This window comes from Acomys russatus, chromosome 3 (assembly GCF_903995435.1).
Source record: "Acomys russatus chromosome 3, mAcoRus1.1, whole genome shotgun sequence".
Classification (NCBI taxonomy): domain Eukaryota; kingdom Metazoa; phylum Chordata; class Mammalia; order Rodentia; family Muridae; genus Acomys; species Acomys russatus.
In genome coordinates, this window is record NC_067139.1 from 59,651,907 (window position 1) to 59,666,602 (window position 14,696).

General features: G+C 38.5%; 1 protein-coding gene across 47 annotated transcripts in view; it reads left to right on the forward strand.

The window, feature by feature from the left end:
• Window positions 1-14,696, forward strand: part of Pbrm1 (polybromo 1) — a 101,449-nt gene that overhangs the window by 49,762 nt on the left and 36,991 nt on the right. For all 47 annotated transcript variants that reach the window (XM_051141091.1, XM_051141103.1, XM_051141147.1 and 44 more), the window contains 3 exons: window positions 2,339-2,444; window positions 4,625-5,267; window positions 11,448-11,659. In XM_051141091.1, coding sequence (XP_050997048.1) covers window positions 2,339-2,444; window positions 4,625-5,267; window positions 11,448-11,659 — 961 coding nt within the window. The remainder of the gene's footprint in view (window positions 1-2,338; window positions 2,445-4,624; window positions 5,268-11,447; window positions 11,660-14,696) is intronic.

Genomic DNA, 14,696 nt, shown 5'->3' on the forward strand with positions numbered 1-14,696 from the left:
ATCATAGTATATACTTTCAAGTTTTATAGAATATTAAACAGATATAATAGAAATAATTTAATTTTGGCAATAAAGCTTAATATTGAATATGTACTCCAAGAAAAGTGAATACATTAAAATGTTTTTTTTTTTTAATTTATCTTAAGAATTTTTGAAAAGGTTTTATGTGGTCTGGAGAGATGGCTAAGAGGTTAGAGCATTGTCTGCTTTTCCAAAAGTCCTGATTTCATTCCCCATCAACCCCATTGTGGCTCACAACCATATATTAATGAGATCTGGTACCCTCTACTAGTGGGCAGGTACACATGCAGGCAGAACACTGTATACATAATACATAAATAAATCTTAAAAAAGAAAATGTCTGTAGTCTGTAGAAGGGTCCTCAAATGATATTGTTCATCTAGATGGAGTCATACAATTTTGGGGCTGGAGAGATAGACCAGTGGTTAAGAGCACTGTCTGCTCTTCCAGAGGTCCTGAGTTCAATTCCCATCAACCACATGGTGGCTCACAGCCATCTATAAAGTGATCTGATGCCCTCTTTTGATGTGCAGGTGCACATGCAGGTAGAGCACTCATACACAACTAAACAAATAAATAAAAGGAAAAAGGTTTTATGTATATGTGTATTTTGTATGTGTGTATGTATGTGTGTATATGTATGTTTTTATGTGTCTATGTATGTGTATTACACATGTGCCTGGTGTTAAGATCACAAAAGAGTGTTATATCCCTTGGAGCTGGAGTTGTGTATAGTCCTGGGCTTCATGGGCGCTCAGAAATGATCTCAGGTGTTCTGCAAGAGCATTACTCATTCTCAGTGCTGAATCCTCTGTCTGATGGGATGTGCTGCTGAGATTAATTGAGCCCAGGACTTTTATGAGTGTTTTGCCATTCAGCTATATCTTTAGCCCATGATTTTTAATTCTTTTTTGTTGTTGTTTGCTTATTTTTCCAAGACAGGGTTTCTCTGTGTAGCCTTGATTGCCCTAGACTAGCTTTGTAGACCAGGCTGGCCTCGAACTCAGAGCAATCCACTTGCCTCTGCTTTCCAAGTGCTGGGATTAAAGGCGTGCACCATCACGCCTGGCTGATTTTTAATTCTTTATCAGTACAGCCAAAGTGTGATCTTCCTTCAATATATCTTCTTTCATGTCTTTTATCTATTTTAAATATCCCAAGAATAAAACAGGATTTTAAAGTTGGGTTTTTTTTTTTTTTTTCTGCCGTTAATTTGAATTTGAAATAAAGTATACACATTGAGGATACTTGCAGATTGAAGAAATGGCCTTTATCTGTAGCTACTGTTGTACCCTTAAGGGAGATAGTGAGAGAAGTCACATTCCTTCTGCACTTGCTCTGGTGGGCATTGACAGGACTAAAGCCTCTGCCAAGGAGATAGGAGGAACTAGGGAGCCACTGAAGGAGGAACCTTGCTCTTATCTCTATATTACTACCAGTGAGTCAGTCTTTGGAAGGATATTTTTAGTTTTTTTATTTCTACTGGGTTGAGTCTGCTGCTTTGGAGATCTAGTGAAAAAGATAGAGATTTATTTGTTTGTTTGTTTTTATTTTGTGGAAACAACACATAAAAGTGTCTTGGAACTTAAATCTGCAAAACTGGGACCAGGAGAGATGGCTGAATGGTTGACAGCACCCGTGTGGCAGTTCCCAGCCCTCTGTAATTCCAGTTCCAAGGAATCCAGTGCGCTCTTCTGGCTTCTGTGGGTGCAGGAACTTACATGTACAGGCTAAGCACTCAGATACATGAAATAAAAAATCCAAAGTCCATAAAACTTCTACCATAGTGGATCTTAGATGTTAACATGCATATTTATACATTATAATCACCCAGAAAGCTTCAAAATAGGTCCTCCCATGAGATAGCAATGCTCTGAGAGAACTTCAGCATTTGGCTCGCAGCTGTCCTAAACCGTGGTGGTGGTGTTGTTGTTTGCTTTCTTCAAGTCAGGGTTTCTCTGTGTAGCCTTGGCTGTCCTGGACTCACTCTGTAGGCCAGACCTTGAACTCACAGAGATTCACCTGCCTCTGTCTCAAGAGTGCTGGCATTTAAAGGTGTGTGCCAAAACCACCCAGCTAACTGAACCATGTTTTAAACACATTTACACATGTCCGTTATTTTTTATTTGTTAGTTGATGTTTAGATATTTGAAATAGCGTTTCACTGTGTGACTGATGCTGGCCTCAAACTTGTGGTTTTCAGCTTTCTGGGTGCTGGCTATTAATTATGTGTCACCACCTTCAAAGAGATAAAAAACTTCTTTACTCCTTAATTATCTTTTTAAAAAATAATCTTCACTATATTTTTGGAATGTAGGTATACAATGATGCCCATATCCTGGAGAAGTTACTTAAAGATAAAAGGAAAGAGCTAGGACCACTACCCGATGATGACGACATGGCTTCTCCCAAACTGAAGCTGAGTAAGTCTGCCTTATATTTTGCTCTTCAATTTAGTCTTTCAAAGAGAGATAGCTGGTTTCTTGACATTTCTTTAATTAAATATGTTTTTATTCACTGACACTCTCTTTCCTCACATTCACACTCTTTGACTGTGCTTTAAGTAAAAGTATGAAGTTAATTAGTTTTTTCATTGATGGGACCAAAATATCTGACAATGAAAATGTGAGAGAATTCATTTTGACACAACTTCAGAAGTTCAGTCTCCCTTCTTCTGAAAATAGAGTATCATGTAAGAAGGACACAGAGTTGCAGATTTGCTTAGTCAAGGAGCAGAGAGAAAAACATGGAGAGACCAAGGACTTTTAGAGGCACTCCACCAGTGACGCACTTACTCTGGTCCATTCCATCTCCCAGTACTGCCTTCACATTATGACGCCATCAAGTCATCTGTTGATAAGAGCAGAGCTATTGTGGTCAGAGTTCTCAGTGACTATATCCACCAACTGCCTTCCAAATCTTCCATGAGGAACTTTTTATTTATTTATTTGGTTTTTCAAAACAGGGTTTCTCTGTGTATGTAGCCTTGGTTGTCCTGGACTCCATTTATAGACCAGGCTGGCCTCACAGAAATCCGCCTGCCTCTGCCTCCCAAGCTTAAAGGCGTGTACCACCACTGCCTACCCAGCCATGAAGAACTTTTCAAGGAATACTTTATATCCAAACCATGAAATAAGGAAATTTGAATATAATGGCACAGATTTTCCATGCTTTCTGGGATTCAGTGGTAACATAACCATTAAATAGGAAAACTATCTATTCTTTAGCTGATGCCAAAAAGAAAAATATGGCAGGTTTAGTTTATGTTTGATGTTTCATAAAATTAAAAATCAATCCCGATAACTACTGGATGAAATTTCAGAGGTGAGAAATGTACTACTCAGTGACCATTTGAGTGCCCTATGTGGATATGATTTTATTGAAAGTTTTAAAGGAAAAGAATACAAGAAAAAGAATACCATTGAATTAAAGAAGATGTTTCTGATTTATTTAATATAAACTAAACAAATGCTAGCTAAAAATAACAATGTCAAATAATCTTAAATGTTAAACAAGCAATAATGATGTCAGATAATCTTTAGAGCTGTGTTTACTGGAAACTACTGCTAAATGACCATTCCTTGTCTTTAACGAAGTATACTTTTCATGTAATTATAAAAGTATACACATAGTCATGGAGGTGCATGCCTGTAATCCCAGCCCTTGGGAGCTGGAGGCAGGAGAATCAGAAGCTCAAGGCCAGCCTCAGCTACATAGTTTGAGGCCAGCCTGGGCTATATGAGACTCTGCCTATAAACAAAGACTAGTTTGGTGCATCCTGTTACTGAGTTGGTCATCATTTCTAGGAATGTCCTTAAATGGAACTAGGAAAAATATGGCTTTATATTTAGAGGTAAAATATGTTAAACTCAATCAATACTTTTATATTCAAGTTTCAAGAATTTTGTCAACACTTCAGTTTGTTTCAACATCTCTCTTTTTCCTGTAGTAAAATTCTTAGTTCTCAGAGATGTCAGAGGTGATAACATTGGAGTGTCTCAGGGATACTCATTTGTTTGGCCTCTTCACAGCTGTTACAGCATGAAAGTATTTGTTCTCCACACCAAGTTAGGAAAGATGCTTTCTTCAAGGTTGCCAAAACACTGTGAATGTAACATTTATATAATTCCTGATTGTTTGTGGTTCTTCTTCTTGTAGGTATTTTGTTGTGTATATGTGTAATAATATAAATGTATATGTAAAAAAAGAAAAAGAAGTATTCTCACATCAAAAACATGATGACTTGCTTTTGTGTTACTCATACAGTTTTACTCTCAAAGGGCTGAGGCAGGAGAGTGAAGAGTTCAAAGCTCACCTGTGTTATGAGATTCAGTCTCAAAAAAAGTTTATATGCAAATACAAATTTTATTATTTATATATAAATTTATTATATGTATAAACTATATTGTTGAAAAGAGTAAATCTTTTCTTTCAGATCTATTTTTTGTCTATAAGATCTGTCTCACTAAAGATATGCTAATTATTGTGTTTTTACAAGTCATTTAGGACAGCACCTTTCTAACATTTGTAGTACTAGCTGTGTAACAGTTTATGCTTAGCACAGTTTTATCCACTTAGCATTATGTTGCATCTCCCTCTTCAGGTAGAAAGAGTGGTGTTTCTCCTAAGAAGTCAAAGTACATGACCCCAATGCAGCAGAGACTAAATGAAGTGTACGAAGCGGTAAAGAACTACACCGACAAGAGGGGTCGCCGCCTGAGTGCTATATTCCTGAGACTCCCCTCGAGGTCAGAGCTGCCTGACTACTATCTGACCATTAAAAAGCCCATGGACATGGAAAAAATTCGAAGTCACATGATGGCAAACAAGTACCAAGATATAGATTCTATGGTAGAGGACTTTGTCATGATGTTTAATAACGCCTGTACCTACAATGAACCAGAGTCTTTGATCTACAAAGATGCCCTTGTCCTACATAAAGTCCTCCTCGAAACTCGGAGAGACCTGGAGGGAGATGAGGATTCTCATGTCCCAAATGTGACTTTGCTGATCCAAGAACTTATCCATAATCTTTTTGTGTCAGTCATGAGTCATCAGGATGATGAAGGAAGATGTTACAGTGACTCCTTAGCAGAAATTCCTGCTGTGGATCCAAACTTTCCCAACAAACCTCCCCTGACATTTGACATTATTAGGAAGAATGTTGAAAGTAATCGCTATCGGCGACTTGATCTATTTCAGGAGCATATGTTTGAAGTATTGGAAAGGGCAAGGAGGATGAATCGGTACGTTTTCAAAGCAATTTCTTTATGAGGGAAATATGTGGTGTTTACTGCAAAACAGATTAGGGAATTATGCTTTGATGAATCTTTCCACTTAGGTTCGTGGTTATAGAGGGTAGCCTGCTATCTAGAATTTTCAGAAGACAAATATCTACTTTTTTCCCCTTTACAGTGTTGTGGGGGAGGGGGCTCACGTGGAAACTTAAAAAGAGCGAGCCTGGTAGTGGTAGCATACACTTTTAACCCCATACATTCAGGAGGCAGAAACAGGCGGATCTCTGAGTTTGAGGCCAGCCTGGTTTACAGAGCAAGTTCCAGGCCATGCAGAGAAATCTTGCCTCAAACAAAAAGCAGGTTATTCTATAAAGAAGAAAGAGCACTACTAAGTTGTCAAAATACCAGTGAGAGGACAATGAAGTGAAGCTCTTGCCCAGTGCAGAAACCTAAAATACAGCCTTTCACAGAATATGTATTTTAAAGGAGAAGTAATATAGTTTGTAATAAGAATTAAAAGTAGGATTAGTCTAAGAATGCTTTAATTAAAGAGCTGGGAGTTATTCTTTGAGGTTAGACTGGTCTAAATCCAATCTCTTTTTCTTAAAAACAAACAAAACACTTATTTTTATTTTATGTGTACAGAGACGTCCTGCAGGAGCCAGGTGTGGTGGCGTATGCCTTTAATCCCAGTACTCAGGAATAAGAGACAGGCCGATCTCTGTGAGTTCCTGGCCAGCCTGGTCTATAAAGTGAATTCAGAACAGCCAGGGATATACAAAGAAACCCTGTCTTGAAAAAAAAAAAAAGAGGAGAAAAAAAAAAGAGCAATGAATGTACGTCTTGTGTACCAGATATGTCCAGTTCCCACAGGCCAGAAGAGGGTGTTGGTTCCTTTGGGACTGGAGTTATGGATGGTTGTTAGCCACCTTGTAGGTGCTGTAACTTGAACCTAGGTCCTCTGGAAGAACAGTCAGTGTTCCTAACCCTTGAGCTGTCTCTCTAGCCCCCCTCAATCTCTTATTTCAAGTACTTAAGAAGACTTTTTGTTTTTAAATCTTAATTATTAATTTAAGAACTTAGCGTAGGACTAACTGGTTTAAAATAATTGATTTAGTAGAATCCCTTCAGTTTCTTGGCCTTTGTATATCTTTGCTACTTATTGGTAGCATATTCAGTGTAATCCAGCAATTGCAACATAGGTTCTGCATGCGCTTAGAGGCATTTGGTTGGATGAACCTTCTTTTTTTTTTTTTTTTTTTTTAAACCCCTACCTTCTTGTGGCTTACAGTGTTGTAGTGCTGAGAGCTAGAACTTCAGGCTGTTTAATTAACCTAGGAGATCTTCAAAGCCGTCATTTGCTCTGCACCTTGAAGGAAAAATAAATATTAATGGTTGCTTTTCCTGGTGAGAACTTTTGTAAAGTATCATGGGAAAGCCCTTCACGAAGATAATCTCCCAACTCATCTGTGCTTTTCTAGGGAACTGATAATCCTTTCAGTTTTCCGGTGAAGAACTGGAGATGTGCAGACAGAAAAGTTTTCATAAGCTAATAACTACTAGGTGATATGGCCTGGCTGGTTCCCTCTGAGAACATTGCTGCTGACAGTCACCAGTTATGCAACAGAGCCATGCATGATAAGCATTGGTGAGCTCTAGACTCTTAAGAGCTTGAAGTCTTGTGGGCAGAATAGGACTAATGCATCAGGAATTGTGAAATAGCATGTTAAAACCCAACATTTAGAAAAGATAGTGGTATAAGGAACTTTGTGGGCCAGAGTTTACCTAAAAAGGTAAAAAGCATCATAAAAGAGTTGGAGGATGAACAGAGAGTCTGATACTCCTGATAGAATAAATGGTATCAAGAAAGGCAAAGGTTAGGGTGTGGAGATGTTGTGTTCCAGAGTTGGAGGTAGGCCCTTAATTAACATGTTTTGGAAATAGGTCCCATTTTGTAGGAGTTTCCATTCAAGTAATTTTTGTTGGAGACCACTAGTTAACGAGCGTGTTCTACGTGCGTGCGACGTAGCAGCACTTTCATGAAATTCAGCTGTCTGCTTATTCTTTCAGTCTAAGGAGTCCGTAAATCAAAAGACACTCTCTGTGATCCCATTATGGCTTGAGTTCAGTGAGTCTTCTAAAGATACATGTGTCCTAGATTGTGGGGAATTTTTTGCCTATTAAGAAGTAAGCAGAAGCCGGGCATGGTAGCACACACCTTTAATCCCAGTACTCGGGAGGCAGAGGCAGATGGATCACTGAGTTCGAGGCCAGCCTGATCTACAAAGTGAGCCTAGGACAGTTAAGGCTACACAGAGAAACCCTGTCTCGAAAAACAAAAACAAACAAACAAAAAAATAAAGAAGTAGATTTATATTTCTAGAACCTGAGATATTTTCATTCTCCCATTGTTGATATGATAGGTTTTTGCTTTTGAGGGCCCACAACACATTTATATGAGACAATAATTCATATAGTTTACCTCATGCCCATAGCTCTGTTGAGAAACAGAAGAGGGGGCTGGAGCCATAGCTCAGCAATTAAGAGGACTGGCTACTCTTCTAGAAGATCAAGGTGTGTTTCCCAGCACCCACATGGTGGTTCACAACCATCTGTAACTCCGTTTCCAAGGGATCTAACACCGTCTTCTTGCCTCCATAGGCACTAGGCATGCAAGTGGTGTGAAGACATATATGTAGGGAAAACACCCATACACATAAGTTTTAAAAATATAATAGGGGGCTGGAGAGATGGCTCAGAGGTTAAGAGCACTGACTGCTCTTCCAAAGGTCATGAGTTCAATTCCCAGCAACCACATGGTGGCTCAGAACCATCTATAATGAAATCTGGTGCTTTCTTCTGGCTTGCAGGCAGAATGCTGTATACATAATAAGTAAATCTTTAAAATAAAAATATGGTAGAAGCTATTTTAATTTTTATAAATAAAAATAGTATTGGGACTTCTTGTGGCATTTATAAGAATTAGTAAAAAGAGTCTAGGAGATGCTTAGTGCTTGCCATGCAAGACTGAGAATCTGAGTCCAGATCCCCAGCACTCATATAAAAAATCCAAGCATGCTGGCACAGGCCTGTGACTACTGTGCTTGGAAGTGAGGGTAGCTGAGGGTGGGCAATAGGAAGATCCCTGGAGCTTCCTAGCCAGCTAGTCAGTATAAGACCCTATCTCAAAAAATAAGGTAGAAAGTAGTAAACACGCCTGACCTTGACCTCTGAACTCTACCCATATGCACACACACCTACAAACGCATGTACACACCCCTACAACCACACACACCCAAAGAAAAAAAATAAATTCTTAAGAAGAATTGATAGACCAGATGTTGTAGTTTATACCTGTAGTTCCAGCACATGGAAGCAGAGGCAGAAGGATTCTGAGTTTTAGGCCCGCCTGGACTACATAGCAAGAGCCTGCTCATAAAACCAAAAGAAAGAAAACAGTAGCTTAAAATGCATCTGTTTAGTGAGTTACACATTGCCCTCTTATCTACTGTGTTCACATTAATTTTAGGCATTGTAGATATATAATATGAGTATATGAAATGCACATGTTGATTTCCAGAATATTCTTACTTCATCACCACTTACCCCACCCCCTAGTGCTACCCAGAATTATGGAGTACAGGGACTATGAGCAGGGAATAATAGCAGAACAGTTGGCACAGGTAGCAGCAGTGCAGTGCTGAGTCGTGACAGTTCACTAGTATGTTGGCCGTATTCCTCAAAATCACCCGGGCTCCCTTGCAAGTAAGAAGACTCCATAGGAAAACAGGTACAGCAAAGCATATAGAACTTATAATGTTAATTATTTCTTTTTACTGGATATCAAGCTTACCTGAAAGGATTGCAGAACAATTGCAGGAAATTAGAGTTGGTTGATTTTCTGTCTTGAACTTTTGTTCTTGCACAGTCAACACCTGGTTTCCTAGGCTAACTTTTTTAATCAATCATTTTGTTTATTTGTTTGTTTTGAGGCACAGTCTCATTGTATAGCCCTGGCTACCCTGGAATTTAGAGACTGAGTTCCTGACTGTGCCTCCTGAGTGCTGGGATTAAAGGCATGCACCACCACTCCCATTTTTTCCCCCATTTTCTTGACAGGATCTCACTGTTTACTCTTTTTCCCTAACAGAATGTTTTGAATACTAGAATTATAGTACAGAAATTTTTAAGAAAAGCCAAAGCAAAGATTAGTAAATTATTTACCATACTTTTAAAGGGGATATATCAGGATCTTAGTAATTTCTACAAAATGTAATTATATTAGGTGGCCTGGTGAACTTGTAAATCTGCCCTTTCAGTGTTACAGGAATTTGGCAATTCACTTATAATTCTCAGTAAATCTGAGTGCTATCATGAAATGAATTTAATTATAAGAAAACAGACTTCAGTTATCTTTGTTCAAGAAAGATTTTAAAAATAGAGTCTTATGGCGCTTCTTTCCTCCTGAGTAGATTTTATTTTTATTGCTTTCCTAAAAGTATGAACATCTCCAGATCCTCAGAACATGTTTCTAGAACTTCTCTAGAATACCCATGTAGGTTATTTACAGGGTTAATTCTTTGCCAGTTCTCTTTGTTGACAGGGTGGGGGGTCATCGAAGTATCTCTGATGTGTAATGCTCTAATGCCTTGTGTCAGGAGACAACGGATTGGCCTTGCTTTGCCTACCATATTCCCCTAACCCGATGTCTACATAACTGTTAATAATACGTCTGTCACCACCCCTCTTGACTTGTGCCTGTAATCTCAACATTTGAACGTGGAAGCAGAAAGATCATGCAAGTTCAAAGCTAGGGCTAAGCTACCTATCCAATTCCATGCTAGTTTGAGTATCAACATGAGACTATATCTCAGTAAAGCTTATATAGTTAGACAGATTCTAAGTATGACACATAATTTTTCCTTCTTGCAGTTTTTGTATCTCCCAGTTCCCTCCAAATCAGTTCCTTTTGAAAAATTAAATTTAACTCTCAGACCTGTATTTGTATTACACAGGATATTCTTGTGCCTTTATTGTTTAGGTTCAGTTTTTCAGTGAGTCCTATCAGCCAAGGGAGCAATGCTGTGGGACCAAAAAGAAGAAAGTAGACACTTTTTTGCCCAACTTTCTAGAAATGTGGGTCTGTGGTTAAGAAAGTAGATGCAGCCAAGTATGGTGGTGCACACCTTTAATCCCAGCACTGGAGAAGCAGAGGCAGGTGAATCTCTGAGTTTGAGGCCTGCCAGGGCTACACAGAGAAACCCTGTCTTGAATCCCCATACACACACACCAATAAAAAAAGAAATAAAAGGGGCTGGAGAGATGGCTCAGAGGTTAAGTGCACTGACTGCCCTTCCAAAGGTCCCAAGTTCAATTCCCAGCAACCACATGGTGGCTCATAACCATCTACAATGAGATCTGGTGCCCTCTTCTGCCCTGCAGATGTACCTGCAGGCAGAGCACTGTATACAAAATAAATAAATAGAAAGAAAGAAAATAGATACAAATTAAGTATTGGACTTGTTCAGGAGCAATAGTACAGTTTTTAATTCTGCCAGCTTCTTCTGTCATGATTGATTCATAGGCCTTGTATATCTGAAAAAATATGGGGCCTTTCCTTTAACATGAGTAAGAAAGGGTTGTGCCTTAAGAAAAAGGAAACTGAGTGACAGCTCAGGTACTCAATTGTGTACTTTTTTTTCTCCGTTCTGTTTGTTTGTCCTTTGTTTTTGAGACAAGGTCTCTTGTAGCCCAGACTGGCCTCAGATTCAAACTCATTACGTTAATGAGGATGACTCCGAATTCCTGATCCTCCTACCTCTACCTTCCAAGTGCTGGATCACAGAAATGTACCACAGTGCATGGCTCAAATACTCTGGGGCTGGGGGCAGAGTTTCTCTGTGTAACCTTGGCTGTCCTGGACTCACTTTGTCGACCAGGCTGGCCTTGAACTCAGAGATCTGCCCAGCTCTGCCTCCCTGAGTGCTGGATTATAGGCGTGGCGTGTGCTACCATGCCTGGCTTCAGATGCTCTGTCTTAACAAACTTAATGGGAGCATCCTCCTAGCTGAGCCAAAATATTGTTATGTTAATGAATGTAATAAAGCATTTGATAGGATTTAGCATGTAATTGAAGTATTACAAAAGAAGCAGCTCATGTGTCAATGGATACTCTTAATGCCGTTATAGGACAGATTCCGAAATATATGAGGATGCAGTAGAACTTCAGCAGTTTTTTATTAGAATTCGTGATGAACTCTGCAAAAATGGAGAGATCCTTCTTTCTCCAGCACTCAGCTATACCACCAAACATTTGCATAATGATGTGGAAAAAGAAAAAAAGGAAAAGTTACCTAAAGAAATAGAAGAAGATAAACTAAAACGGGAAGAAGAAAAAAGAGGTTGGTTCCTTTTCACTTACTAAGTATGAAGACATTGAAGTCTGTTCTAGCCAGTACCACATTTAGCTTTGGAGCGTTTGTGTGATTGAGGACTCAGACTGTTGACTATTTCACATAAGATGTGGGAAAACAGAAATCCTGTTGTCACCATCTATTTGTCACACTAAGTAAGTTGCTTCTGACACAGCTAATATTGTAGAAACAGACTGTTAAGTGACAAGTGTGGGAACCTAATGCCACATACTTGAGAGGCTTACCTGGGGTTCCAGTACATGCTCAGCATCAGCTGATGCCACACACCTTTCCTCTTAAACCAGACACGTAACGTAGTGAGATTTCAGTTGAAGCACATTTCTAGTTTCATTTTAATCATGTCAACCTAAAAGGGTACTTTGATTCATTTACCAAACTTGCAAATATTTTGATGATGGGAATTTGTCATTGTAAATAGAGAGGCTTTTTTGGGGTGATAGGGTCAGGGAGAGTGAAGCAGGACCTTACTGTGTAACCCAGGCTGTGCCGCTGTGCCAGTCTGTCAGTGATCCTCCTTGCCTGTGCCCCAGTCTGAGATGATAAGCATGTATCAACACACTTGGCAAAACGTGATCATTTTGGATAACATTTCAGTTCACATAGATAACTAGAAATATATATGAGGCTATGTATTATTCTGTAGCATCAAGCTTCAGAGGGAGAGAGAGAGAACAAACACACACAAACATTGATTAGTGAGAATGTCCTTTTGCCAACATTGAGGTAACGTCAATACAGCATTTCCTGCCAGAGGGAACACTCTCACTCAAGATGATATGGATGAATAATAGGGTCTGTATCTTTTCCAACTGAAAGTGGTTGATGTGGAAATAAATTGAATAAGACTGAAGGTTTGCTGGCCCGAAAACTTAGTGGACTTGCATCTACTAGCCTCTCCACAGATTAATTAGCTAAGGATTCGTCCTTCCTTCTGGAGTAGAGATATTTGAATATAACCATTACCCAAGTCACTTGCTGACTCCTAATTTTTCAGAAAAGAGAGTAATCCCTGGTATCCGATCTTCAGATAAATCTATATAGTAATACTAGTAGAGAGAAGAGAAGTGGGGTGGGGATTGAAAACATAATGGGTGGAAACTTCACAAATTTGGTGAAGAGCATTAACCTGCAGGCCCAAGTAAGATAAACACAGAGATCCATTTAGATACCTCATAAGTTTCTGAAAGAAAAATCTGGATTTCAAAGCAAAAAAGCAACTCATCAGATTAAAAAAAACACCAGTATAATTAATGGCCAACTTTTTATACAAAATAATGGAAGTTAGAAAGCAGTGAAGTTATATGAAAATTTTCAGGAAAATAAATATAAAGCCCAAATTTGTATTTAGATAATTACTCTTTAGAATGAAATTTGTGGGCTAGAGAGGCGACTCAGCAGTTAAGAGCAAGAACTTCAAGTTCTGGTATGACCCAAGTTTAGTTCCCAATGTCAGCTCACAACCACCTGCTTATTATTTCAGCTCCAGGGGATTCAGTGCCATCTTCTGGCCTCCATGGGCAGTTAAATTCACGTACATGCACATACATACAAATACACATAGTTTAAGTCTTTTTCAGAACATCTGAAGGAAGACAGTTGAAATGAAAGAGTTCAACAATTAGTCTCAATATTTCTTTTTCATTAATGGATAGAACAAAAAAATTTTTTTAAATCAATATAGACACAGAAACAACATGACTGAGCATATCAAACATAACAACAAATACCATTTATTTCTCAAAGGGCAAAAACACCCTTGCATGCAGGTATATGAATAAGGAAATTATAATGTATTCATTCCATGGAATATTATTTAGTCATAAAAAATGAAGTTTACATGCTACATGGATGAAGTTAGAAAATATACTACATAAACTATGTCAGATGAAGAAAACACAAATAATGTTTGTTTGAACCTGCTTGAACTGTCTAGAATAAGCAGATTTATAGAGAAGGAAGGATAAAGGACCAGGAGCAAGAAGGGGAGATAGGAAGTACTTTTTAATGACATAGCATTTTATTTGGAGTGATGAAAGAATTATAGAGACAGTGATCATGATTAGACAACACTGAATGTTCATTTTTTATTAAACTTTTCTATTATAGGCCTTTTTTTTTTTTTGTCATGTTTTCAATTTTTTCCAGTCTTTGCTCTTCATTGGCCTAGTTCTCAGTTACTTTTATGTTTTTTACAATCATCCTTCTAGTTGGTGTCATATCTCGTCTAAATATCCTCAGCCTCAGAAATTTCATCTTGTCTTCTGAAGCATCTGTGCGTGTGATTGAGGGTCTGGTGTGATTCTTCATCCTATATGATTTCCTTCTATCTTTGGACATGTTAACAAAGTCCAAACAGCAAAAATGCCATCGCATATATGCATAGGATCTATGTTCAAACGGAAGAGATGAAAGTGTTAAGTGAGTCCATTTAACTTAAATCCAGCTAGACAGGAGCCAGTGGGCTTGTAGAAGGAGAAGAGTCCTCTGTGGCACAGCACCCTGCCTCAGATCCTTTCTTGGGAAAGGTGTTTATAGCTGAGTGGTCTTCTTGGTCTGTGTCTTGTCTATAAAATGTAAGGAACTAGGTCACCTTTATCTTCACTGCTCCTGCTCCTAGTTTTCTGGTTCTGTTTGTATAAAATTCTCAAGAACTTTGTGGATCTACTTTGTATACCACAGTGTTTTACTGTTAATCAACTATTGGATAACTTTTTTTTCTTAAACCAAAATTGGGAAAACTTTTTTTGTTTTGTTTTTTGAGACAGGGTTTCTCAGTGTATCCCTGCCTGTCCTAGACTTTTTGTAGACCAGGCTGGCCTCAAACTCAGAGATCCACCTGCAGGACTCAGAGAGGCTTTACAGTTTTTAAATGAGATATACCTCTCTCAGCTACATTTTTGTTAATATTTAAAATACAATATGTATGTAATGGAATTTTAACTAAAGCATCTTTACCATCCGTGTACTCATTTTTCTTTCTTTGTATTGATCTTAAAACTTGTCA